Consider the following 26,878-nt stretch of genomic DNA (forward strand, 5'->3'; position numbering starts at 1 on the left):
CATAAAGACTAAATAAATAATGTTTTTTCCCGTTTATCTTTGGTACTTTCAAAGAGCCTATCCACATGGTGTATGAGGCTGTGTTAGCAGTTGTGGGATGAGCCAACCTTGCTAGTCTAGCATTTCAAAACCCCCAAAGATAGCAAGAGAAAAGTGGGGAGAGTGGAAGGCTACCACCCACACTGTCAAAAGGAGCAAAAGGTAACAGTGGGACATGGGGCCAGTTGGCACTGGGGGATGCTAGATGTAAGGAGGAGAGATCACGGATCATGCTGGCAACCCCAAAGCAAGTGATACTTGACAGTTTCTGTTGCATTTGCTTTGAAAGTGGAGTGCATGAGCTCAGACATGCTGAAACTGAAGACATTGTGTGTATGAACTCTTATGGACCAAAATTCTTATGTTTTGCAAAGCTAAATGGGCAGTCCCAGGAGAAAGCAGATGGAAGAGGGAGCAGACATAATTTAACTATGCCCCTTATTCTTTAAAATTATATGAAACAACATGACTTTTTCAGCCAAGTCTACATTAGATATGCAGTTATATATGGTACAGAGCACATGATAAAGTGATTCTTGCCAACAGCTTTTCTCTTGTCCTGCCAAACAAATCACTAACCTGAGACAATGGCTTCTTCTGTCCACAATTGATCCCGCCAATAAAGACCATATTGGGCATCACAGGCATGGGATACTCAAACACAAAATCAACTCTCTTCAGCCAAATGGCTCCATGACTTAAAAGTTCCTTCATGGTCATCGGTCTTTGCAGAAAGTCAGAGGCCAGACTTTCAAATTGTGAATAAACGATATCACGGAGAAGGGACTCTGATGAGCTGATTAATAGGTTCTTCACACGCTGGGTAAATGTCATACGATCTGTGTTAGATGAAAAAATTCTTGGGACATAAGAAGGTGGGTTTGGACATTGAGCAGCCTCAGCATCGACACCACCTGGGATTCCCCGTAAGAAGAAAATAGAAGGGATAGAAAGATGCAAAGCTATGATCTGGCCACAGGGCAACATGGGATCTGTAAAGACAGCATCAAAGTTACTCCCTTCAATGTATCCCATCAGCTCTCTGTTGTACAGTAAGTGTGTACAAATGGCAAAGAACAGAGCAGAGGTGCTCTTAACATGTTCAAATGTTGAAATAATCCCTAACGGAAAAGGTTGTTCCTTAAAACTGGTTTCAGCAAATGTGAGAAAATGTCCATCCAGCTCTTCCTTTGTGAAAGGCACAGGATACGTTTTCATCATGTACGACTCTGACACTCCCATAAACAGATTTATTTCTGGTACAACAACAATTATTTCATGTCCTCTCTGCCTTAGTTCGTTGAGCACGGCTCTCATGCTGAGCCAATGACTTCCATCCATAGGCATCACAAGCAGCTTCCCACCAGCAGCAAAACTCAACAAGGACATGAAAAGAAGCAGCATTGTGGTAAGTGAGTGCCAGCAATGAACCCCAGGAGACATTTCTCCAGTGAAAGCTCACTGCACTGTGCACTCACAGACACGTATGACTAAGTTTTATACCAATAAACACACCCTCTGGGAACACTTCATAATTCCACCCATGTACCTTTGACCTTGTCAGCTTGTCAAATGTTCATTGTTAGATGGCTGCACGCTATGAAATTGGGGAGGGGATTAGGGATTGTAAAAGCCTGACATTAGAATGGCAAATTGACAATGGGCGTGCTTGCTCCTGCAAGATACCTCCAGGGAAATCTTTGCTATTGAACAAGCTCCAAGAACAAGTAATACTTTAACCATTACAGCCTATTATTCCTTTACAATGACACCTATCCCTGGGATAAAAGAGAAAACTGTTTCATCTGAACATGTTGCTATGTTGCAGGGGACTCTCACAGTCACTGTTTTAGGGCTAGTCTACACCAGAAGCGCTACAGCAGGGCGGCTGCATTGGCGCAGCTGCTCTGCTGTAGCCACGGCCAGATTAACTTTTTGTGGGCCCGACGCCAAACATATTTGTGGGCCCCAATTGGGGAAATAGGGCATGTGATGGGGGGCGGTCAGCAGAGTGAGGGGCTGGTTGGGGGCAATGAGGTGCAGCGCAGTGGGAATGGCCCCACTCAGCCCAGCACAAGGGCACTGTTTACAAACGTACAACTGCTAGACACACACCGGCCCGCCCAGCCCTGTGCTGCCAGCATGACTCTTCCACACACACCTCCTGCCCAGTGCCCTTTCCCCCAGAGACTTCTCCCACAGATCTCTATGTCCAGCACCCCCTGCCTAGAGACCTCTCCTGCTGACCTCCCATCACAACTGCACAGCGCACTGCACACCATACCCCCTGCCCAGCTCCCCCACTCACAGAGCCCCTACTGTCCAGCACCCCCTTCACAATCCCACCATCACAGCTGTACAGCACCCCATATTCCTGAGGGAATTCTGCACATAATATTTTAAAATTCTGCAATTATTTTTTTTAACAATAAATAAATGTGGAAGCTCCACCATGGCAGTGGGGAGCACAGGCCACTGGCTGCATAGAGGTGGGACAATATCCTGCAGCCTCCCTCAGCTCCCTGGGACAGGGACTTGGCAGTGAGGCGCTGAACTTGACCGTGACACAGCACAAGGGCCAGGCCTGCTACAGAAACATCCTGGAGTCCTGTCCCTTTTGTGCCAGGCACATCAGATGTGGGCAAGGAGGCTCAGTCTGGCAGCAGGATCCAAGTCCAGAGGGACTTAGTGTGGGGGGATCCAGATGGGGATAAGAGGGTTCTGTGTGGGGCAGTCTGGGTGCAGGCAGCTCAGTGGGGGATCTGGATGTACAGGGAGGTTCCAGGTGCAGGGGCAATAGGAGTCTGCAGTGGGGACCAAGTGAAAGTAGATGGTGCTCAGAGGGGAGCATGTGTGGGGAGGGAGTTTGGCGGGCTCATCAGGGTGGTACGGATGCAGGGGAGGTGGAGCTTGTCAGGGTGAGTGTTTGATGGGCCTGCTTAACAGGGGAGCCCAGACTACTGCCAAGGGGATCCGCATGCTGGACCCCCGCTTTCCCTATCCCCTTCTCTTCCCCACCCAATGCCCCTTCCTCACTACTCCATCTCCTCCCCATCCCATCCCCTTCCTTCCCCCATGCCTCTTTCCCCCCTTCCCTGCTTCCCCATGCCCTTCTCTTCCTCATCCCATGCCCCTTCCCCACCACTCCATCTCCTCCCCATCCCACTCCCTTTCTTCCACGCTGCCTCTTTCCCCCTGCCCTACCCCACCACAGGCACTCACTGTTGTACAAAATGAAGGATGGCTCCCAGCACACAGAAGGGAGCTCAGCCAGCACTAGGACCCAGAAGGTGGTGTCCAGCTGCAAAGTCCAGGGAGCTGAGCAGCACCCTCTTTTTTCAGCTGGGCTGCGCAGCTCTGTGTTCACAGAAGGGGAGGGGGGGCAGTGGCATGTGACCTTGCACCCCATATGGCCCCCACCCCTCACCTCTATTTGGGGGGCAATGGCCCCAAATCATGCTATGAAGATTCCCAATCACCCTCCCACCCCCTGTTCCTCCTTCCCTTTCTGCAGGAAAGCAAAGAATGCTGCAGGAGGGGGACCTGGGCTGTTTTTATTCCCTCTGGGGTGTAGAACTGATAAATAAAATTGTTTTTAATTGTTCACTTTATTAATGTAGCTTCTGTTCACCATTCACTACACTTGCCTTCATTGTAACTTCTGTTCACTGTTTGCTATCCACTACGCTTGTCTATATTGTAACTTCTGTTCACCGTATGCCATATTGTAATTCAAACCCCATTTTAAAACACTCACTCCATTTTGTAAAAGCTTCCTCCAACCTTCATTTTTGCAAACCCTGCTGTAATCTTGTAGATGTGTGAATGAGGCATGTATGGATGATGAAATCAACCTCCAGCCCCAGCCTGTCCTGATGAAATAAAGTTCAACCCCCACCGGCTGAAGATGCAGACAAGAGCCCTAACAAAGTAAGAAGAGTTCACCCTAAAAAGAAAAGGTGCAATAGAAGGAAGATCAAAGCCAGGTCCCAGGCTGAAAGTCACGCCTGCAATTGATGGGTGATCAATCACCAAACCCTGAGGCAGCGTAACACAGCAAGACCTATAGACTCTGGGTTCAAACTAAAGCCTACAAAAAGGATGGGTGAGATGAAAGACTTTGAAGGGTACCATTCTGCTGCCAACATGGAAGGGCATCGGTGCAGGCCCAACAAAGACCAAGCTCGTCCTTGTGCCAGGCTTTCCTGGCCAGTTACCGCCACAAGCTACGAACCCAAGTTGCAAAATCAAGCCATGAACTCAAGCTATGTCCAGGACTGGTAACTATGCAGCAGCTGCAGAACATCTAATGGGTGTGTGTGTGTGTGTATAGGTATTAGGTATAATGTGTGTATAAGGATTAACAATCTGATTTATGAACAGTAACTAATATCTTATCATAATAAATGTGGCATCTTTGTCTTGCCCCCTGAAAAGATCCTGTGTAGTTTTGTCTGTACAACAGGGGCCCAGGAGTACCCTACATAGACCCCCACTGCCCAGCGCCTCCCCCAGAGACCCACTCCCCCTGCGCTGTCTGCCCCCGACTGGACGGGGGCTATTTGCCTTGCCTGGGCTGAGCCAGCATCACAGCTGGGGCCGGTCGGGGATCAGAGTGGGAGGGGCCTGCCCAGGCCGGCCTCCCTCAGAATCCCCTTGCCTGGTGCCCAGACAAGACCACCCCCCGCCAATGCCGGCCCCTGCACTGGTCCCCGGCAACTCAGCCCCGGGAGGTGGCAGGCAGAGCAAGACCATCCAGAGCTGGAGCTGCTCTGGGGAGCAGGGCAGGCAGACCCCTGTGGGACGTGACCCCCGAGAGCCCCCAGCCCAGCTGGTGGAGGAGCGAGTGGGCAGAGGAACTGGGAAGGAGTGAGGCGGGGATGCCTGGGCTGGCCAGACAGCTGAGAAGAGCACAGGGGAGGGGCTGGAGAGCAAAGGAGCCACCCTGTGGTGGCTCCTCGGCTGGCAGCACAAGTGAAGTGCAGCACCCGGCTGGCTGACAGGCCCCTGTTGAGCACGGGCCTGATGCCAGGGTGCCTCTGGCACCATTGTAAACCCAGTATTGGCTGTAGCATGTCTGGTGAAGACACTCTATGCTGACGGGAAAGAGTTCTCCTGTCTGTGTAATAATCCACCTTAGTGAGCATCGGTAGCCATGTCGGGAGGAGAAGCTCTTAGGTCAGTGTAAATGACGTCATGGGGGGGCAGGGAATAGGGAACCACGGCCAATGGGAGTTTCGAGTGAGGTCCCACAGGCAAGAGCAGAGCATGGAGCCCTCTGCTCCCCACTCCCCCGAAGGAGTGCAGGGATGCTGTGCCGGCCACTTCTGGGAGTGGCGCGGGGCCTGCGACGCCAAGAGGGTGGCAATCCAGCGAGCCAGATCCAAAGCCCTGAGGGGCCGGATCCGGCCCGTGGGCCATAGTTTGCCCACCCCGCTGTACACTATGTGCAAAAATTAATGTTGGTGCCTTATCTTGTCTATGCTTTCTTCCCGAGCATGTATGTTTTCTTCTATAATCTGTGAAATCCAGTCACGTACCTGAGGTAAGTTTTTCCCCTCCTCACAGTTTATACCTCCTACGAAGACCATGTTGGGCATCACTGGTTTGGGATACTCAAATACAAAGTCGTATCTCAGTAGCCATATGGAGCCATTTCTGTAAAGTGTTGGTAAGTGCACATCTCTCTGGAGAAACTCTGAAGCAATGTCTTGGTATTTGGTATACAAATCCTTAAACAGTGGTGTCTCTAAAGAGCTAACAAATAGGTTCAGCACTCGCTGGGTAAATGTCATGTGGTCCGTGTAGCTGGTATAGCATCTTGGGACATAAGAAACAGGGTCTGGACATTTAGTCACTGCATGCTCTACATTGCAGGGAAATCCACGAAAGAAGTACACGGAAGGGATGGATAGATACTCTGCCAGGATCACCCCACATGGCAAGGCGGGGTCTGTGAAGAGCACATCAAATTTACTCTCGTCCAAGTATCGTATGATTTCTCTGTTCTGCAGGAGGCTGGCACAGTTGTAGAAGAATAAGTCCAATACAAACATGGTGCTGCTGTATGTTTCTATGATCATAGTAGGGAAGGAGACTTCAACAAAGTGCTGGTTAGCAAACAAATGAAAACGATGGTCTAGCTCTTCCTGGGTGTAAGGCACAGCGTATAATTTCCTTGTGTAACGCTCTGATTCTTTCAAGAGCAAATTAACTTCTGGAGCAAGCACTACTATTTCATGCCCTTTCTCACTGAGCTTCTCCACCACTGCATGCATGCTGAGCCAGTGACTTCCATCCTGAGGGATCACCAGCAGCCGCCCACCTTCCAAGAACTCCAAAGACTCTAAGAAAATAAAAAGCCCTGCAGCAAACTGGTAAAGTCTGCCAATGACTGGAGCCATCTGAAAGCTGGAAGCAGATGCTTTGACTCTGCAGATGTTAGAAACCACTTTTTATAGCTGAACTAACACCACCCAGACTTTAGCACTGCTTGCAACCTTTGTGAACTTACTGTCTCATTTATTTTTAAACTGTGGAGTTGGCAAAAGAAAACCTTTCCACTTCTAATGGACAAATTCTACCTTTGGATTTGCAGGCACCATTTTCATTCAAGAAGAATGTCTTTGATTTACTCATTAACTTAAAGTCCATTTCTCTACACTGAATTGCATAGGCTACTTCGGACCCCTGGTGCCAGCCAGTGAGAGTCAGCACATTTCATCACCCAGATGTTTCTTTGTGGTTGTCAGTCATTCATAGACTAGATCAGCAAAAGTAGTGATCTGGGTTTGTGCCAGTATGATGCAAAAAAAACCCAAACGATAATGAACCGTGTTCGCAACAATTGCTGTTTTCGAACACTGGAGATTTTGGATTGCTAGGTTCTTGTGTCCTTCATAAACAATTGCCCATTTTGTAACAGGAATTGTATAGGCCATCAGAATCCTATATTGTGTTACTAAACTCCTCTTCTGATTGTCTGTTAGTGGGTGGCCAGGGCAAAATACTAATATAGCTACAAGGCTGAACACACAACACAATTGCATTTGACTTGTACAGTATTTTTATTTTGTTGCAACAAAAGTCAATTTTATACCCTTTTAAAAGTACATGTAGATGTGGTACCACACTATTTTAAGATCATGGTTGGGCTATAAATCACAGTAGTATTAGCATCAATTTTTTGTGTAAAGTTCAAAAAGGTTTCAGTTACAAATATATGTACATATATTTCTATCTCAACAAATAATGCAATTGCAAACAAAATAATTCTCTTTTATCAATCACAGTTTTGTTTTTTTTAAAATTTTTTATTTGTTCAAAGAAAAAATGTATAGGGAAACCTCAACATTAAGTTAAAGATAATATTAACAAACTGTCAATTTCTTGTGTGGGCTTTTTATAAACTTGTTTGCACTTTTGAATATAGTTATAAGAATGTGATAACAAAAATGTTTAAAAATAACAATTTATGCATAAAGCTAACCAAATACTTTCAACAGGTTTCCACGTTTTCAACAGGTTTCCACCTTTGGTTCCCAAACATAACAAAGCATCATGAAAGGTTAATACTCTCAGAATATTTGCATGGACCTGTATTTAAAATGTATTTTGGTTTAATTTGATGGTTTACTTTTATACACTTTTCTTTTGTTATGTTATGTTAATGGGAAGCAGTGGTTGTTAAAGTTTGTGCTTCTAAACAGTTAACAAGAGTGAAGTTGGTATCACAAGCAAATTAACTCTAAAAAGCTTGTTAAAATTATGTTACTGACTCTTTTGCTGAAACAAAGTGTTCAGCAAGGTAAAGCGATACACCTTCTCATGGAAGAGTTTGAGCATTTATTTTAGCCGTTAAGCATCACATGTAGTATAAAATATTAGTAATGCACCTCAAATGAAAATGAATGTCTATACAATAATTGCAAAAAGTATAGCTGGTGTTATAAAAGACTTGGTCCCTATTACATTGTAAACACACTAAATTAATCTGCGTATTAAATTTGTGTTACTAAAAACAAGGGAAACGTAAAAAACAAAAACAAAAAAACAAAGAAACCGTTTATGTTAACTAACTAGCCGTTTAAGTTGCATCCCACAGACGAAAGACACTAGAAGATATCACACCACAAAAATACCAGATGATATCAGTATACAGGGAAGAAACCCCCAAGCATCAAGAGGAAAAAAAAAAGAAGTGCTTTATAAATAAGAGACTGGTCAAATACACCTCTATCCACCATAAATGAACAATTAAGTTAACAATCAGCTAAAAACCACTAGCTGGACCAGGATAAACTGTCATTTAATTTCAACTTGGTTAGTCTGTAAAAACAACTGTATTATTGCTGTACTACTGTATTATTGCTGTACAACATTTACAATGTGCATAACCTTGCTAAACTGTTTAATCAACACACAGGTAAAAATCAACAAATGAATGGCAGCAAACAACATGAAGGCAAGGAAAAAACAAATTAGTAAAGAAATTAAGTTACACAGTAACTACAAATTGGGTAAACAAATTCCCTGTTAGTACCAGTCATAATTTGGATTAGTGACACTGCATCCTAACTAAGGCACATGCTATTCAAAACAATCTTGCTCAGTGTCTGGGTACCAATACTACTCCTGACACAGCAATATTTGAGAAATTGGTTACTGTCCATGCAGTAGGTTTTCTGAAAAACAACATCCATAAAAACAACTGGATCTACGTCAACTACTGGTGTATCATGGGGCAATGCAATCCATGAAACAGAGAAGCTAGCAGTTCCTGTCTCCTGCACAGTGAAGCTTACCAGAGGATGACAACCAGCAGTAAGGGTAATCTATAACATGAATGGACAGTACTGTATAGTAACTAAGTTCAATATATTTATATATAAAGGCCTCGTGGCAGTGTCACTATTCCAAATATTTGTTTTACTTCTCATATGCATAGCACTGTGGGACACATTATCACAATCTCTATCCCAGTATTTCAAAACACTCAGCCTACTACTAATAATGATGGGAATGGTTACTATAATTGCCCTAATAAAAGTGGGTTGCTAGCTGCAGTACCACAAGGGCCAAACTACAGCAACAGATTGGAAAAGAATTGTTATGCTTGGATATAAAGGGCTGTTATGTGTACACATACATACTATACATATATGTCTATATACACTACAAATATCTATGCCATATCCATATTATTCATATATATTAATTATTTGGGAGTGTCTCTAAGGCTCAGTTATAAATACTACATTCCTCAGTCAAGGACCCGAACCTAACATTCACAGGCCCACACATTCTTCTGGGATTGTTAGTCTGTTTTACCATAGTTATTGCTGAAGCTTTAATGTTTGCCTGCATTCGCTATTTGCCCCCTGTTATAAAGGGATATACTCAGATAAATGTTTTTGCTAATCCGGAAGTTTAGGCCTAGAGGGGATGTGATTAAAATGAACAAAGGTATTGTCAATGTTAGGCCTCAAACTTCTGGAAGCTTCAGAAAGCAAGCCTTGCAGAATTAAACTGAAACTTGAGGTCAGGACGTGCTGCAACCGGATAACACTTTAGGCTAACTCAGATGTATTGAGATCGACACACATTGACCTCCTTTGAGATAATTGGCTACATGGAGATAAGTTATGCGCCTGCGCATGACTTTTAATATCAAAGCAACCACACTAACCACACTAAATATTTGGCCCACCCTGATTGGTTGGTCTGTTTTAAAACACGGCCGACAGATGAGATGAAAAAGTACGAAGGCACAGGACTAAAAGTGTGTGTTTCGGTCATAAGGGAAACCTGACCCACACCCCCTGAACCGAAGGGACGTGCACTTCTTCTTGTGAATATTGCCTGTGTATCTGTATTTCAAATGTGGGCGTTACCCAGGTGTAACTACTAGACAAGATGCTTTCAATATAGATAGCTGGGTGGAAAGGGCCTATTCAGAGCACTGGGCCATTAGGAAAAAGCAATAGGCCTTAGAAGAAGCTTATCTCTCACCTGGGGAGCCTTCCTCAGAACACTACAGACAGCCTCCGAGTAATGACTGCTATGACTCTACAAGGCCATGTGATCAGTCCACATGATGCTGGACTTCATCTTGGGATGTCAGTATTTTCCACAGACTGGTCTGGGAATCAATCTTTGAAATAAAGAATTCCCGCCATATGCAAAAACTATATAAGGCGGGGAGTGGCATCATGTGGTGTACTTTGCTCCCCACAGAAGGAGTCTTCTGGAAACAGCTGAGGAACAAAGATTGAACTGGGGGAAGTGCTGGACCCAGACTAAAGGGATTTCTAGCCTGTAAATGAAACTCCTGGGGATTCCAATCTGTAAGGCAAGTGCAGCTTGCCTCTTAAGAATCTGCAGCCTGCTTGTATCATTTTTAGGGTAAGAATCTGCTAATTCATAACCAATCTCTTTAGTATATTAAGCTGAGTTTGCATTTTTGTTTATTTGCTAGGTAATCTGCTTTGATCTGTTTGCTATCCCTTATAATCACTTAAAATCTTTTGTAGTTAATAAATTTGTTTTTGTTTTATCTAAACCGGTGAATTGGAGTGAAGTGTGTGGGAATCATAATTCAGGGGCAAAGGCTGTTGCATATTCCTCTCCACATTGAGGGAAGGGGCGAATTTTATGAGCTTATGCTGTACAGTTCCCTGTGCAGCGCAAGACGGTACAATTTTTGGTTTATACTTGAGAGAGGGTGTGTACCTGGAAAGCTGGAAAATTGGTTGCTGTCTGATACATGTATTTGAGTAGCTTGGGTGAAGCTGCTCTCTCAGGTAGCTCAGTTTGGGTATGTGGTGCCACTTGCTGTCGTGCTGGATGACAACAGGGCCTGGGTTAGGCTGGCTGTGTCCCCAAGCAGTGTGAGCAGGGCCAACCCAACTGAATGGTTAGAGGGGCCCAGCAGTGCCCACAGCTCCCAGACTACACCTCCGGTGACAACCTATCCCACTCATGTCAACACTTTATAGAATGATAAGAATAAACAGGTTACCAAAAGCAGATTATCCTTTCAACTTTTCTATTGCATTTGAAAGGCCACAGTTGGCCTGAGACTCTCAAACGCAAAGTGCTATCTCTACAACCACACAAAGCAGAGCTTTGTTTAAATCACTTCAGAAGGCGCCATTTGTTCAAACTTTACCTAAGTCCTTAAAAAGGAACTGTTCTTCAGTGCAGACTAACAAATTCAGCACATAGGTTCAGTAGGTAGATACCATGTTGGATGTATGGTTGTGTGATACTCCAGCACATTAAAGGCACACAGGGTTTCTGTTTAGTGCAAGAGAGAGAGGAGGGCTGTCAGGGAGATTGGTTAAGACTCTCTGGTGTAGACTAAATGAGACTAGATGCTGAAAGGCAACAGAGGCCCAGGATTTGTATATTGTGACAGAGTCAGGCCAGATGGCTACAGGAGAGTGATCGAAGGCAGATATATTAGCCCCAAATTAAGCAGGTCCCTTCCCCTGGGTAAGGTAACAGGGATAGTTCCAGAACAATCAGGAACTTGCTGGAATCAATTCAGGCAGGCACGCTAATCAGGACACCTGGATCCAATTAAGAAGCTGCTAGAATCACTTAAGGCAGGCTAATCAGGGTACCTGGTTTAAAAAGGACCTCACTTCAGTCAGTGAGGGGCGTGCAAGAAACTGGGAGTGAGAGGGCATGCTGCTGGAGGACTGAGGAGTACAAACACTATCTGGCATCGGGAAGAAGGTCCTTTGGTGAGGATAAAGAAGGTGTTGGGAGTAGGCCATGGGGAAGTAGCCCAGGGAGTTGTAGCTGTCACACAGCTGTTACAAGAAACACTATTAACAGCTGTAATTCACAGGGCCCTGGGCTGGAACCTGGAGTAGAGGGCGGGTCCGGGTTTCCCCCTTCCCCCTCCCCCCATTGGATATAAGAGGAGTTGACCTGGACAGTAGGTCCCACCAGAGGGGTAGGTATCTGGCCTGTCCCCTGACCCACTGAGTGGATCAGCAGAGACTGCGGGGATTGTTCTCCTCCTTTTCCCCATGCTGGCCAGTGTTGAGGTTGGCTGAGTGAATGGCAGGTTTGAGCAGCAAGCAAAAGTGGCCAAACTGAGGACTGCCATGAATCTCTGAGGAGAGCAAATCCGCCAATAAGCACAGGACCCACCAAGGCAGAGGAGGAACTTTGTCACAATATGCACTGCCTATGCTTTAAACCAAAGGGAAATCTAGAAATAGAGCATGCTGAAGAAGCAGGACACTGCAAAAATCACCCTACAGAGCAATGCTATAGCTATGTGAAGCCCTTCAAAGTTACTCTCTACAAAGTGAGGAGCAATTTCTGTTACAGTTGTCGAAAATAACAATGGGCAAGATCCTCTCATGCAGACAAGCTGTGCTGAGTTCCAGCTGAGGAGCTACTGTGAGGATATGACCAGACTGCAATGACTGGGTACTGCCTCGAGCTGGCAGACGTGAGCTAGCTTAAACCTAGCCAGCTTTGGTTCCGGAAAAGTGCAGTTGCAGCAGCATGAGACGTGGTAATGGCAGGGTACAAAATATAGGGGAACAACAGAGTGGGTCATGCTGGTGGGGAAGAGGCACCCTATATTTAAAAAAACCCTAAACATTGTCAGATAACGTGAAAAATCTTGAATGAATCAAACTGTATCACAGAATCCCTATGTCTAGAAATTCCATGCACGAATAACAAGAATATAGCAGCAGGAATATACAACCAACCACTTGACCAGGATAGTGACAGTGTTTGTGAAGTACAAAGGGAAGGTAGAAGAGCTACAAAATCAGCAAATGCAATAATAATGGGTCATTTCAACTATGGTCATGTTGACTGGATAAGGATGTGATGCAGGGATAAAATTTCTAGACACCATTAATAACTGCTTTTGGGAGAGCTAGTCCAGGAACCCACAAGGGGGAGGCAATTCTTGAGTTAGTCATAGGTGGAGTGCAGGATCTGCTCCAAGAGGCAACTATAGCTGCATTGCTTGAAAATAGTGACCTCAACGCAATTAAATTTAACAACCTTGTAGCGGGGAAAATACCAACAAACCCCATCAGAGTACCATTTAATTTTAAAAAAGGAGAACCACATGTGAATGACGGTGCTAGGTAAGTGAAAATTAAAAAGAGCAGACCGCAGGGTAAAATACCTGCAAGCAATATGGAGACTACTTTTTAAGTTTTTTAAACACCAAAATAGAGGCTCTGACTAAATGCAGACCCTAAATCAAAAAAGACCATAGGAGGACCAAAAGAGTACCACCATGGCTAAACAGGAGACTAATGGAGGCCATTAATGGAAAAAAGACATCCTTTAAATTTTGGAAGTTGAATCCTAATCAGGAAAACAGGAAGGCACATACATTCTGGCAAGTCCAATGTAAAAGTACATGAAGGTAGACCTTCTGAACTTCTTTCTTTGAACTTGCAAAAGATCCAAAAACTAACAATAAACTTATCTTTTAAGACTGTCAGAGTTAGGAAAGCCTGCCAAACAGGTAGTGGGGACACTAGAGGGCAAAGGTGTTAAAGAAGCACTCAAGGAAAACAAGGCCATTGTGGAATAGCTACATGAATTCTTTGCATCAATCTTTACTGCGGATGATGTGGAGGAGATACTCATATCAGAGCTATTCTTTCTGGATGACATATCCTGCAGTACTATCCTCAACTGATGTGTCAGTAGAAGAGGTTTTAGAATAAACATGTCAATTAACATACATAAGGGTGATCCAGTTGATACAGTGTTGATACAGAAAGTCTTTGACAAAGTCCCTTGCCAAGGGCTCTTAAGGAAACTAAGTAAACATAGGATAAAGGAAGGTCCTCTCATGGATCAGTGACTGGTTGAAAGATAGAAAACAAAGCATAGGAATAAATGGTCAGTTTTCACAATGGAGAGAGGTGAAGGAGGGGTCCCTTAAGAAACTGTACAGGGTCTGATGCTGTTTAACGTATTCATTAATGATGTGGAACAAGGAGTGAACAGTGAAATGGCAAAGCTTGCAGGAGACACAAAATTATTCAAGATAGTTAAGTCCAAAGCAGACTGAGGAATTAGAGTGTGTGACACTGGCAGACCAGATGCCAACTCATACAAAGGCCCCTAGGCCTCACTGAACACTTACAAATGCAGAGCTGGAAACCAGTCTGACTCACTTGTGTGTCAATAGTATTAAAATAGATGTTAGAATTATAAGAATGTGTTTAGAGTTTGAACTTAATGAAACGTTAGTGAGTTGCTGCCTGCATTAATCTCACTTCTAATATCTGTATCCTGTGTTACAAGGTAATAGTTAAGTGTTTGCTCTGTAACTATGCAAGTGTTTGCTATGAAACTGTAAATCCGCCCAGTCAGGAGAGAAGCGTTACTGAGCGTGAAATACTACTTTACCACAAGAGGTGTCATCTCCTTCCCAACAAAAGAAGGCTTATAGATACCAGACAAACCATTGTGGCTCATCAATGAACAAAAGACTTTGTTGATTGCTTCCCCCATACCCATAAAGAGGGGAATGCACTAACTCTTATTCCATCACACCTTGAACTCTAGGGGAAGGGGAACTGAATATTATGACTTTTGGTGTAAGGGGCCATCTATCAAAAAGGCAGGTTGATGGCAAGATAGACTGGAGTGCTCGAGGGGACTGTGACTCCATGGTTAGACTGTTCTAGCACTTGAGTGTGAACTCTTGATACTTTGTTGGTGAAATCTAAGTACAGAACTCACAATCAGCTTGGGGTTTGTGTCTTTGTGTGTAACAAACTTATGATGGTGAGCCCCAGTCTAGACAGTCTGAGAGTGACCTCACAAAACTGGGTGACTGGGCAAAAAAAAAAAAAAAAGGCAGATGAAAGTCAACACAGATAATTGCAAAGAAGTGCACATTTGGGGAGAAACAAATCTAAATTATACATATACAGTTATGGTTTGTAAGCTGTCTGTTACCATCCAAGAAAGAGATCTTGGGGTCTCTGTAGATAGCTCTCTGAAAATTTCCATGCAATGCTCAGCATCGGTTAAAAAGGCTAATAGTGTACTAGAAACCATTAGGAAAAGGTTAGAAAATAGAACAGAAAATGTATCTAAATCCATGGTGTGTCCAAACCTTGAATACTGCGTGCAGTTCTGGTCACCCTATCTCAAAAAGGATTTAGTGGAACTAGAAAAAGTTCAGAGAGGGGCAACAAAGTTCATCAAGGGTATGAAACGGCTTCCATTAGCAGAGATATTAAAAAGATTAGGGTTGTTCAGCTTAGGAAAGAGATGACTAAGGGGGGATAAGATAGAGGTCTATAAAATCATGACTGGTGTAGAAAAAGTGAATACAGAAATTTTACCCATTTCTCACAATACAAAAACCAGGGATTGTGCAATCAAGTTAATATGCAGCAGGTTTAATGCAAAGAGGAGGAGGTACTTTTCGACACAATGCACAAGTAAGCTGTGGACCTCATTCCCATGGAATGTTGTGAAGGCCAAAAGTATAACTGGGTTCACAGAGGAACTGGATAAGTTCATGGAGAATAGGTCCATCAATGGCTTTTGTCCAAGATGGTCAGATTCAACCCCAAGCCAAGGGCAACCCTAGCTCTCTGACTACCAGAAGCCAAGAGTGGAAGACAGGTGGATCACTCAGTAATTGAATATTCTGTTCACTCTCCCTGAAGCTCAAGAATGGCCCAATGTCAGAGGCAGGATACTGGGCAAGTTGGACTATTGGGCTGATGCTGTATGGTAGCTCTTATGTGCTTATATGTGTTCTTTAGGTAGCAAATGCAAAATGATGCAGAAGAACCTCTTCCTGCGTTTATGGCATTGTATACATTTCCCTACTATGCTGCTTAGATTTCTCCAAGAGAAAACCAGTGACTAATATAACAAGAACTATTTCCAACTGAGTTCATTCTGTTCGTGCTGAGCTGGGACATTCATTCTGAAGTGTCAACAGTACACAGAATGAAGGAAGGCTAAAATCCTGAGACTATCCATTTATCTTTCTAAATATTTATCCTGTGTCACTTACCTTTCTGCCAAAGAGACACTGGAAACCAACATTTTATTGCCAAAAGCTGAAACACAACTGGCTTTTCATTATGAGATTTAAAGCTTTTTCAGTCCTCTGACTTGTGCCCAAAATAAAGCTTTTCCACTCTGCAGTGTTATCTGTATTTCCCCTTTGCTTGTTTTTTGTCCCTATCCACAGTGCTTTGTCTGAATTACATAACCCCACTGACCTTTCCCCTGCTCTGACTTTATCTGAGTCATTCCAAATCAGTATATGTACCATCACCTGCCCGGGTGATTCCTCCACCAGGTCACTGCCTCTACTATTAATATTTGCTTAATCACTTTGATGTTCCAGCCATGAGGGGCAGCAATGGTGAAAGCATGAACATGCTTGTGAAAGAAGCACACAAAGGCATGATGGAAACTGGCACTGCTGATGGAAAGGAGACACAGTAAATACAAATGCTGAGACCTAGGAAGGGGCTAAGTTATGAAGGCCCTTAAAGGTGAAGGCAAGGAACTTGTATCTGATATGGTGAAGAGGGGACCAGTGAAAGGACTCCTTGAGTGGGGTGACCTGGTAAAAAATGATGGGCAGCAGCTTTTTGTGTGGACCTGCATGGGATGACTTAGGTTTCAGGAAGAGCAGAGGAGGAGAATCCAGTAGCCAGATGGGAGGTAATGAGGCCCCAGATATGATTTTTAGTGATGTGGAAAGAAAGGGCTGAATCTGAGATGCTGTGGAAGAAGCAGCAGCAGCAAGATTTAGCATGACCTGGATGTGTGGTTCTAGAGAAGGGACTAATCTGAGATGGTACCAGGTTATAGGCCTGAGTAATGGAGAGGATTGTGATGTTGCTACCAGTGAGAGAGGAAGAGGGGATTGCTCCAAGGGGTGGAACACAGAAGTTTAGTTTTAACAATGCTAAGGTTAAGCTGATGGTGAGACCTCACTGAGACTCAGAGAGACAGGCCGAGATGTGGGATTGGATGGAGGGGGACAAGAATAGACAGGCAGACTGACGTAGTGTTTGAATTCTGAGGGTTGGATTCTGCCACAAGGCTTGGTGGTTGGCGTGATGCACCTCACCCCTAGAAGAGGAAGCCGATCAGGTCTTGGAAGAAAGCAGCAGTCAGACACTGTCCGGATTCCATCCCCCTGCCCTGGCAGTAAGAGGGAACTCAGGGAGGGACGGGACTGTCCCGTATGTCCTTGTTTGGGAGCATGAGAAGACACAGGAAGCCTGGTCAGCTCCAACAGACCCTACTGTTCTAACGCCCTCCAATCTCACATTGGGATACACACAGACACATTCTCACACAAGAACAAGGAGACAGAGGTGCAGAGAAAAAAACTTCAAGAAAGAAAGTGTGATTGAAGCGAGGCGATGGGATACCCCACAGCCCTGCTGAGGGACGAACCTCCCCCAACACCGCTGTGGGCGGAGCCGCTGGGTCCTGCGCCCGCCCCTCAGAGGTCACGGTGCAGAGCTGGAAGTATAAAAGCTGACCTGCAGAGCTCAGTAGGAGCCCAGCCACCGCCAGGACCAGACGTCTGCGGCCGCTGCCAGCCGGAGCTCACACCCCGCCAGCCGAGCCTATCCCGCGCTCACTACCCCGAGGAGGACTGGCCGAGCCTGCCTCGTGCCCGCTACCCCGAGGAGGACTGGCCGAGCCTGCCTCGTGCCCGCTACCCCGAGGACGACTGGCCGAGCCTGCCCCGCGCCCGCTACCCCGAGGAGGACTGGCCGAGCCTGTCTCGCGCCCACTACCCCGAGGAGGACTGGCCGAGCCTGTCTCGCGCCCACTACCCCGAGGAGGACTGGCCGAGCCTGTCTCGCGCCCACTACCCCGAGGAGGACTGACCAAGCCTGTCTCGCGCCCACTACCCCGAGGAGGACTGACCAAGCCTGCCCCGCGCCCGCTACCCCGAGGAGGACTGGCCGAGCCTGTCTCGCGCCCACTACCCCGAGGAGGACTGGCTGAGCCTGTCTCGTGCCCACTACCCCGAGGAGGACTGGCCGAGCCTGTCTCGCGCCCACTACCCCCGAGGAGGACTGGCTGAGCCTGCCTCTTGCCCGCTACCCTGAGGAGCCGCTGAGCCCACCCTCGCACACTTACCCAGAGGAGCCGATGGTGTTTGAGACCGCCAGTGATGCTACGACGACTCAGGTACCCGATGAGGGGGAGAGTGGAAGTAGGCTGGGGGCAGCCGACCCCAGTCTGGCTGCAGCACTGCCAGGGCCAATGTCAGTGTGTTGTGGCCAGGATCCCCACTGACAGCAGTGAGTTTCCCTTCCTGCTGCTAGGGCCTCGGGCTGGGAGGCAGTGGAGTGGGAGGGCCTGCGTCCCCCCTGCCACCCAACTCCTGGGTGGCAGACTCCCCCTGTCCCTGGCCTGAGGAGGCCAAAGCCTATTGTTATTGCTGCTCAGGCCTGCCTGAGGGCCTGAGCATACTGACGTAGTGTTTGTTCCTGCCCTGACCTAGGGCCGGGCTTAAGACTATTTGTAGCGAGGCGGTGGGATACCCCACAGCCCCGCTGAGGGACAAACCGCGGTTGAGCCGCACCACACATGGTACCAGAAGTGGGGGACTCTGTCCAGAATGTGGGCACGAGCCCTTGAAGCCTGTGAGAAAGGGTCTAGGGGAGAGCGATCCCCCAGAGGAGATATGGATTTGGCCAAGCTCTTCACCTTCCTGACAGAGAGCCAGGAGCGACAGCAGGCGGTCCAGCAGCAGCAGCAGCAACAACAGGCCGCCCAGCTCCAGCAGCAACAACAGCTTGTCGAGCAGCTGGGAGCACAGCAGCAGCAGCTGATCCAGGACCTGATGGTACAGAACCAAGAGTTCCAGCAACAATGTCTGCAGCAGCTCGCGACGGCACTGCCCCGGCCTCTGGACCTCCAGCCGGGAGGCACGGACGGGACCCCTTGGCCAACCCCGCCCGTAAGACTGACTAAGATGGGCCCACTGGATGACCCCGAGGCCTTTTTGGTGACTTTTGAAAGGGTGGTTCAGGTTGCCGGGTGGGCCCCTGACCAGTGGGCACCTTCCTGGCCCCATATTTGACAGGGACGGCTCAAACAGCGTACCGGGGTTTATCCATGGAGTATGCCAGGGACTATACCCAAGTAAAGGCAGCGATTTTGGAGGCCTTAAACGTCAGCCCAGAAACCTTCAGGGAGCGGTTCTGGAGTCTAGCCTACAACGCAGGTGCCTGCCCCCGGTTGGTGGCTCAGGAGCTGAGAGACCTATGTAAGTGGTGGCTACAGCCTGACAGGCGGAGCCCCGAGTAGCTCATGGAACAAATTGTTTTGGAGCAGTTCCTCCACATCCTCCTGTCGCGGGGCAGGGCTTCGGTCCTTCGTCATCGGCCCCCGATGGTAGCGGCCGCCGTCACCCTCATGGAGAACTTCCTTGCATTGGAAACCCCAGTCGGGCCGGGTGTGCTGGGTCACCCTGCGGGGCTCGAGCACCCCAACCTCGAAAGACGGGTGAGCACCCGGGTCGAACCACGGACACCCTCGCAGAGTCAGGAACCCCGGTCTAGGCGTCCCAAGGGTCCCCTTCGACAAACCTCTACAGGCCCTGAGACCGGGACTGGCCGCGCCCCGCAGAGTCCCGCTACGAGCCACAAGGGCGGTTCGACCTGACCCAGACAATCTGAAATTGGGCCCTGTTTCGCCTGTGGGAAGCATGGGCACCTCCAACGGGACTGCACGGAGATGGATTGCAGCTTTGGACACATCTGCGCTGGCAAAAGCCGTGCCCGACTGCTGCAGGCTGCCAAAGTTACCGTGCCCGTAGTTGTCAGGGACTGCCAGACGCGGGCCCTGGTTGACTCTGGCTGTGGGAAGACACTAGTCCGCCAAAACCTCAGCTTCCGCAAAGATCCCCGCCTGAGAACTATCTGGTTACAGTGTATTCATGGTGACGTTCGACCTTACGCTAGCGCCCGAGTTCCCCTTACCGTGGATAGGGTCAGGCGAACCATCGTGGTCGGCATGGCCCCACGACTCGCCTACCCTGTGGTCTTGGGGCAGGACTGGCCAGAGTTTCCGGGCATTCCGAGGGCCCACAAGCAGGAAAGCCCAGAGGTCACCCCTGCCTTGGAAGGGGACTGCCCCCGAGGATCTGACAGAGGAGGCTGAAGAGGCAGGGCCTGAGACCCAGGACGGCGCGGCGGAGGACCTCCTGCCGATGCCCACTGACGACCCCATGATCGACACAGATTTCTGCCGGGATCAGAGGGAGGACCGCACCCTGGGCTGGGCATATGACCTGCTCGTGGCGGTCGACGGCGCCCTGATTGATCCAGTCTGGGCGAAGAGCTGGCCCCATTTCAAGCTACGTCGCAACCGCCTCTGTCATAAACAGATAGCTAAGGGTTAATGTCTCTTTTACCTGTAAAGGGTTAAGAAGCTCAGTAAACCTGGCTGACACCTGACCAGAGGACCAATAGGGGGACAAGACACTTTCAAATCTTGGTGGAGGGAAGTCTTTTGTTTGTGCTCTTTGTTTTGGGGGTTGTTCGCTCTTGGGGCTAAGAGGGACCAGACGTCAATCCAGGCTCTCCAAATCTTTCTGAATCAGTCTCTCATGTTTCAAACTTGTAAGTAATAGCCAGGCAAGGCGGGTTAGTCTTATTTTTGTTTTCTCAACTTGTAAATGTTCCTTTTTTGCTGAGAGGATTTTACCTCTGTGTGCTGTAACTTTGAACTTAAGGCTAGAGGGGGTTCCTCTGGGCTATATGAATCTGATTACCCTGTAAAGTATTTTCCATCCTGATTTTACAGAGATGATTTTTACTTTTCTTTCTTTAATTAAAAGCTTTCTTTTTAAGAACCTGACTGATTTTTCCTTGTTTTAAGATCCAAGGGGGTTGGATCTGGACTCACCAGGGATTGGTGGGGGGAAAGGAGGGGGGATGGTTAATTTCTCCTGGTTTTAAGATCCAAGGTATTTGGATCTGTGTTCACCAAGGAATTGGTGAAGTCCCTCAAGGCAACCCAAGGAGGGGAAAGTTTTGGGGGGACAGAGATTGCTCCAGACACTGGAATTCTGGATGGTGGCAGTGTATCAGATCTAAGCTAGTAATTAAGCTTAGAAGTGTCCATACAGGTCCCCACATCTGTACCCTAAAGTTCAGAATGGGGAAGGAACTTTGACAGCCTCTATCGGGTAGATCAAGATTCCCGCACCGGGGAGGTCCAGACCCAACTGTTGGCACCTTGGTGCCACCGACGAGCGGTAATGAGGCTTGCCCACAAGATCCCAGTGGCCGGGTACTTAGGCCAGGAAAAGACCCTCGCCTGGATTCTGTCCCGGTTTTTCTGGCCTGGGGTGCACCAGGAGGTGCGGAACTATTGTAACTCCTGTCCAGAGTGCCAGCTGACCACTCCCTCACGGATGGCCCCAGCCCCACTAATACCCATGCCCATCGTAGAGACGACATTTGAGCGGGTGGCGATGGACTTGGTGGGACCCCTCCAGAGAAGCCAGGCCGGGTTTCTTTACATCCTTGTCATTGTGGACTATGCCACCTGCTTCCCCGAGGCTGTCCCACTCTGGAGCATCACGGCGAGGACCATTGCTGATGAACTGGTCAAAGTCTTTGTCCGAGTGGGCCTACCACTGGAAATCCTTACTGACCAGGGTACCAATTTTATATCCCGATTGCTGCGGCAGGTCTGTGAACTCCTCGGGATTAAGCAGCTTTGCACCTCAGTGTACCACCCACAAACCAACGGCCTGGTGGAGCGGTTCAACTGCACCCTGAAAGACATGCTGCGCAAGTTCTCTCCCGAGGACCTGCGCCGATGGGACCAATTGATCCCACTGTTGCTCCTGGCCATCCGGGAGGTACCCCAAGCCTCCACCAAATTCTCCCCTTTCGAGTTGTTGTATGGCCAGTGTCCGAGGGGGCTCCTGGACCTCATGAGAGAGACCCAAAGAATGCCTCTGCCACGAACCTGTCCTGTACAGTCCTGATTTTTCCCAAGGATTCATCCTCCAGACCGACGTCTCGGAAGTGGGATTAGGAGCGGTCCTGTTCCAGGAAGTGGACGGTGAGGAACATCCCGTTATATATCTCAGCCGGAAATTATTTCCACGAGAACGGCACTACGCTGTGATACAGAAGGATGCCTTGGTCGTAAAGTGGGCCTGTGATGCCCTGTGGTATTAGCTTCTGGGGGCCCCCTTCATACTTGTCACTGACCACGCCATGCTTTGATGGCTAGCTCAAATGAAAAATAATAATATGCGGCTCATGCGGTGGTATCTGGCACTACAGCCGTATGCTTTTACCGTCTGCCACCGGGCCAGTAAGGACCATGCTAATGCGGACTTCTTGTTTCGCCTAGGGGAAGTGGATGGGTCTGACCCCGACGGACGGGAGCCAGCCCCGGGGTGGGGGGAGTGTAGCGAGGCAGTGGGATACCCTACAGCCCTGCTGAGGGACGAACCTCCCGCAACACCGCTGTGGGCAGAGCCGCTGGGTCCTGCGCCCGCCCCTCGGAGGTCACGGTGCAGAGCTGGAAGTATAAAACCTGACCTGCAGAGCTCAGTAGGAGCCCAGCCACTGCCGGGACCAGACGTCTGCGGCTGCTGCCAGCCGGAGCTCACACCCGGCCAGTCGAGCCTGCCCCGCACGCGCTACCCCAAGGATGACTGGCCGAGCCTGCCTCGCACCCGCTACTCTGAGGACGACTGGCCGAGCCTGCCTCGTGCCAGCCACCCCGAGGAAGAGCCTTGCCTGCCTCTTGCCAGCTATCCTGAGGAGCCACTGAGCCCACCCTCGCACACTTACCCAGAGGAGCTGATGGTGTTTGAGACCACCAGTGATGCTACGACGACTCAGGTACCTGACGAGGGGGAGAGTGGAAGTAGCCTGGGGGCAGCCAACCCCAGTCTGGCTGCAGCACTGCCAGAGCCAATGTCAGTGTGTTGCGGCCAGGATCCCCACTGATAGCAGCGGGTTTCCCCTGCTGCTAGGGCCCCGGGCTGGGAGACAGTGGAGTGGGAGGGTCTGCATCCCCCCTGCCACCCAACTCCTGGGCAGCAGACTCCCTCTCTCCCTGGCCTGAGAAGGTCAAAGCCTATTGTTATTGCTGCTCAGGCCTGCCTGAGGGCCTGAGCATACTGACACAGTGTTTCTTGCTCCGCCCTGACCTAGGGCCGGGTTTAAGACTATTTGTAGCGAGGCGGTAGGATACTCCACAGCCCCGCTGAGGGACAAACCGCGGCTGAGCCGCACCACAGTGATCAACAGAGACAGAAAGCAGCTGAGAGCTCAAGGAGATTAAGGATGAGGTGAAAGCCCAGGGATCTGGCATGGAAGAGGCCACTGGAGACTTTGGAGAGAGCGGTTTCAGTGGAGTGGTTGGAGAGTATTTAAGTTAAACTGGAAGAAAGGAACTTCACCCTGTGAACGAAAGAAAGGTGGTGAGGTGACAGCTGAGGAGGGAGATGGATTCAAGGGGGGTTTCTTATGACGTGGCGGACCAAAGCAGATCTACATTGTGAGGGAAAGGAACTGGAGCAGAGTGAGAGGTTGAGGAGGAGGAGAAGGGATAACAATGCTACAAGTTTGATCAGGAGGTGGAGGAAATGGTCTCACTGGGGCAGCTGGAAGGGCTGACCCACCACTCCTGCCAACACAACATTCCAGATGGCTGTGGACTTTCACTTTCTTTGAGCATGTTCCTTTTTGAAACTGACTAATGTTAGTTACAAAGTCTGGTTTAATTTACAACAGAGAAAATCTCTGGCCAGTTAATATCAATGGTCTCCAGATTTAACAGTGCTGCACAACAGCGGACTTTGGCTCACCTGCTGTTTCATAAAGCCTGAATTATGGTTCTTTGTTTGGTAATATTGCTTAGACTTTTAATTTATGTTAAGGCAATGATGTTTGCCTATAGCAAGAGAAAATCATTTGGAGTCTGATACACATTCAGTGCAGGCAGCATCCTATTTTGTATTTTGTGTGGAGAGCCTGGGAGGAGGGTGTGTAAATTAGGGATATTACAATGAGGTATAATGCTCATTGCTCATCTACAGCATTTTCCACAGAAAAAATATCAAAATGAAAGTGCAAACACAAAACAGAATCACTGGACATACCTGAGATAGGTTCTTCCCCTCCTCACAGTTTATGCCTCCGATGAAGACCATGTTGGGCATCACTGGTTTGGGATACTCAAATACAAAGTCGTATCTCAGTAGCCATATGGAGCCATTTCTGTAAAGTGTTGGTAAGTGCACATCTCTCTGGAGAAACTTTGAAGCAATGTCTTGGTATTTGGTATACAAATCCTTAAACAGTGGTGTCTCTAAAGTGCTAACAAATAGGTTCAGCACTCGCTCGGAAAAAGTCATGTGGTCTGTGTGTTTAGTGTAGCATCTTGGGACATAGGAAACAGGGTTTGGAGATTTGCAGATTGCATGCTCTAAACTGCATGGAAAACCACGAAAGAAGTACACAGAAGGGATGGACAGATATTCTGCCAGGATCACCCCACATGGCAATGCTGGGTCTGTGAAGAGTGCATCAAATTTATTCTCTTCCAAGTATTGTATGATTTCTCTGTTCTGCAGCAGGCTGTCACAGTTGTCAAAAAACATGTTAATGACGTACATGTTATTCCGGTATTCTGCAAGGATAGTGTAGGGAAAGGAGACCTCACGAAAGAGACTATTAGCGAATTTACTAAAACTCTGGTCAAGATCTTCCTGGGTGTAAGGCACAGCGTATATTTTCCTTGTGTAATGCTCTGATTCTCTGAAGAGCAAATTAACTTCTGGAGCAAGCACTACTATTTCATGCCCTTTCTCACTGAGCTTCTCCACTACTGCACGCATGCTGAGCCAGTGACTTCCATCCTGAGGGATCACCAACAGCCGCCCACCTTCCACAAACCCCGAGGAGAGTAAGAAAAGAAAAATCCCTGCAGCAAACAAGTAAAAAGTGGGAAGCAATGGAGCCATCTCAAAGCTGGAAGATGCTTTGACTCTACAGATGTTGCAAACTACTTTTTATAGTTGAACTAACACTACCCAGAGTTTGTTGCTTGCAACCTTATTTGGACTCATCTATTTTTACTGCCTCACATACTGACTTGGCAGAAGAAAACCTTTGCTCCTCTAATGGACAAATTCTACCCTGGATTTGCAAAGCACTATTCCCATTCAAGGAACATATCTTTGTTTTACTCATTAACTTAACGTTAATATTTGCACATTGAATTGCAATAGCCACCTCTCCCCTACTCCAAGTCTATGCCAGTCAATCTGAGTCAGCACATTTTATCTCCCAGAGGCATCTTTATTATTATAGGTCATTCACATCCTAAATCAACAAAAGTAGTGAACATAAAAACATAAGAATGGCCATAACTGGGTCTGACCACTGGTCCATCTAGGCCAATATCCTGTCTTCTGACAGTGGCTGATGCTAGATGCTTCAAAGGAAATAAAGAGAACAGGGGAAGCATCGAGTGACCTATTCCCTGTTGTCCAGTCCCAACTTCTGGCAGTCAGAGGCTAGGGACACTTCACAGCATGGTTTTGCATTCCTGCCCATACTGGCTAGCTGCCATTGATGGACCTATCCTACATCAACTTATCAAATTCTTTTTTGAACCCAGTTATAATTTTGGCCTACACAACATCCTCTGGCTACAGGTTCCAGAGGTTGACTGTGCACTGTATGAAGAAGCACTTCCTTTTGTTTGTTTTAAACCTGCTGCCTATTAATTTCATTGGGTGACCCCCTGGTTCTTGTGCTATGTCAAGGGCTAAATAATATTTCTTTATTCATTTTCTCCACACCATTCTTGATTTTAAAGACCTCTATCATATCCCCCATTAGCTGTCTATTTTCCTAGCTGAAAAGTCCCAGTCTTTTTAATCTTTCCTCATATGGCAGCCTTTCCATACCCTTAATCATTTTGTTGTCCTTCTCTGTACCTTTTCCATTTCTTTTTTGAGAAATGGCAACCAGATCTGCACACTGTATTCAAGGTGTGGCTGTACCATGGATTTATATAGTGGCATTATGATATTTACTCATATTATATATCCCTTTCCTAATGGTTCGTAATGTTGCTTTAGCTTTTTTGACTGCTGCTGCACGTTGAGTGAATGTTTTCGGAGAACTATCCACAATGACTCCAAGATTTCTTTCTTGAGTGGTAAAGGTTAATTTAGATCCCATCATCTTGTATGTATAGTTGGGATTATATTTTCCAATGTGCATTACTTTCCACTTAACACTGAATTTCATCTGCCATTTTGTTGCCCGGTCACTCAGTTTTGTGAGATCCTTTTGTAACTCTTCACAGTCTGCTTTGGACTTAACTATCTTGAATAATTTTGTGTCGTCTGCAAATTTTGCCACCTCACTGTTTATCCCCTTTTCCAGATCATTTAGGAATAGGTTTAACAGCACTGGTCCCAGCACAGATCTCTGAAGGACACCACTATTTACCTCTGTCCATTCTGAAAACTGACCATTTATTCCTACCTTTTGTTTCCTGTCTTTTAACCAATTACCAATCCATGAGGAGACCTTTGCGGTTAGTCCACAACTGTTTACTTTCCTTAAATGTCTTTGGTGAGGGAGCTTTCTGAATGTCCAAGTACACTGGATCACCCTTGTCCATATGTTTGTTGATCCCTTCAAAGAACTAGATTGAGGCTAATATCCCTTTACAAAAGCCATGTTGACTCTTCCCCAACATATTTTGCTGAGCTATGTGCCTGAGAATTCTGTTCTTTACTATAATTTCAACTAATTTACTT

General features: G+C 47.3%; 4 protein-coding genes across 4 annotated transcripts in view; all 4 read right to left on the bottom strand.

The window, feature by feature from the left end:
- Positions 1-26,878, bottom strand: part of LOC127058922 (UDP-glucuronosyltransferase 1A1-like) — a 95,589-nt gene that overhangs the window by 33,020 nt on the left and 35,691 nt on the right. The gene's annotated exons all lie outside the window — the stretch shown is intronic.
- Positions 171-1,482, bottom strand: LOC127030417 (UDP-glucuronosyltransferase 1A1-like). Its single transcript, XM_050916863.1, has 2 exons — positions 619-1,482; positions 171-182 (listed from the first exon to the last, which is right to left on the bottom strand). The coding sequence occupies exons 1-2, from the start codon at positions 1,480-1,482 to the stop codon at positions 171-173; spliced, it is 876 nt and encodes a 291-aa protein (XP_050772820.1).
- On the bottom strand, positions 3,515-6,443 carry LOC127030039 (UDP-glucuronosyltransferase 1-6-like). Its single transcript, XM_050915950.1, has 2 exons — positions 5,580-6,443; positions 3,515-3,547 (listed from the first exon to the last, which is right to left on the bottom strand). The coding sequence occupies exons 1-2, from the start codon at positions 6,441-6,443 to the stop codon at positions 3,515-3,517; spliced, it is 897 nt and encodes a 298-aa protein (XP_050771907.1).
- Positions 23,445-25,063, bottom strand: LOC127030040 (UDP-glucuronosyltransferase 1-6-like). Its single transcript, XM_050915951.1, has 2 exons — positions 24,200-25,063; positions 23,445-23,498 (listed from the first exon to the last, which is right to left on the bottom strand). Exons 1-2 carry the CDS (start codon positions 25,061-25,063, stop codon positions 23,445-23,447), a joined length of 918 nt encoding a protein of 305 aa, XP_050771908.1.

The sequence above is a fragment of the Gopherus flavomarginatus genome, chromosome 10, assembly GCF_025201925.1.
Source record: "Gopherus flavomarginatus isolate rGopFla2 chromosome 10, rGopFla2.mat.asm, whole genome shotgun sequence".
Taxonomy (NCBI): Eukaryota; Metazoa; Chordata; order Testudines; family Testudinidae; genus Gopherus; species Gopherus flavomarginatus.

Excerpts from the sequence above, each read along its gene's own strand:
- LOC127030417 (XM_050916863.1), bottom strand. The coding sequence starts at position 1,482 with ATGTCTCCTGGGGTTCATTGCTGGCACTCACTTACCACAATGCTGCTT.
- LOC127030039 (XM_050915950.1), bottom strand. The coding sequence starts at position 6,443 with ATGGCTCCAGTCATTGGCAGACTTTACCAGTTTGCTGCAGGGCTTTTT. Across the intron at positions 3,548-5,579 it reads AGGGGAAAAACTTACCTCAG|AAAGGGAAGGAGGAACAGGG; the intron begins GTACGTGACTGG and ends GCTTTCCTGCAG.
- LOC127030040 (XM_050915951.1), bottom strand. The coding sequence starts at position 25,063 with ATGGCTCCATTGCTTCCCACTTTTTACTTGTTTGCTGCAGGGATTTTT. Across the intron at positions 23,499-24,199 it reads AGGGGAAGAACCTATCTCAG|GGTGAAGTTCCTTTCTTCCA; the intron begins GTATGTCCAGTG and ends TTTCGTTCACAG.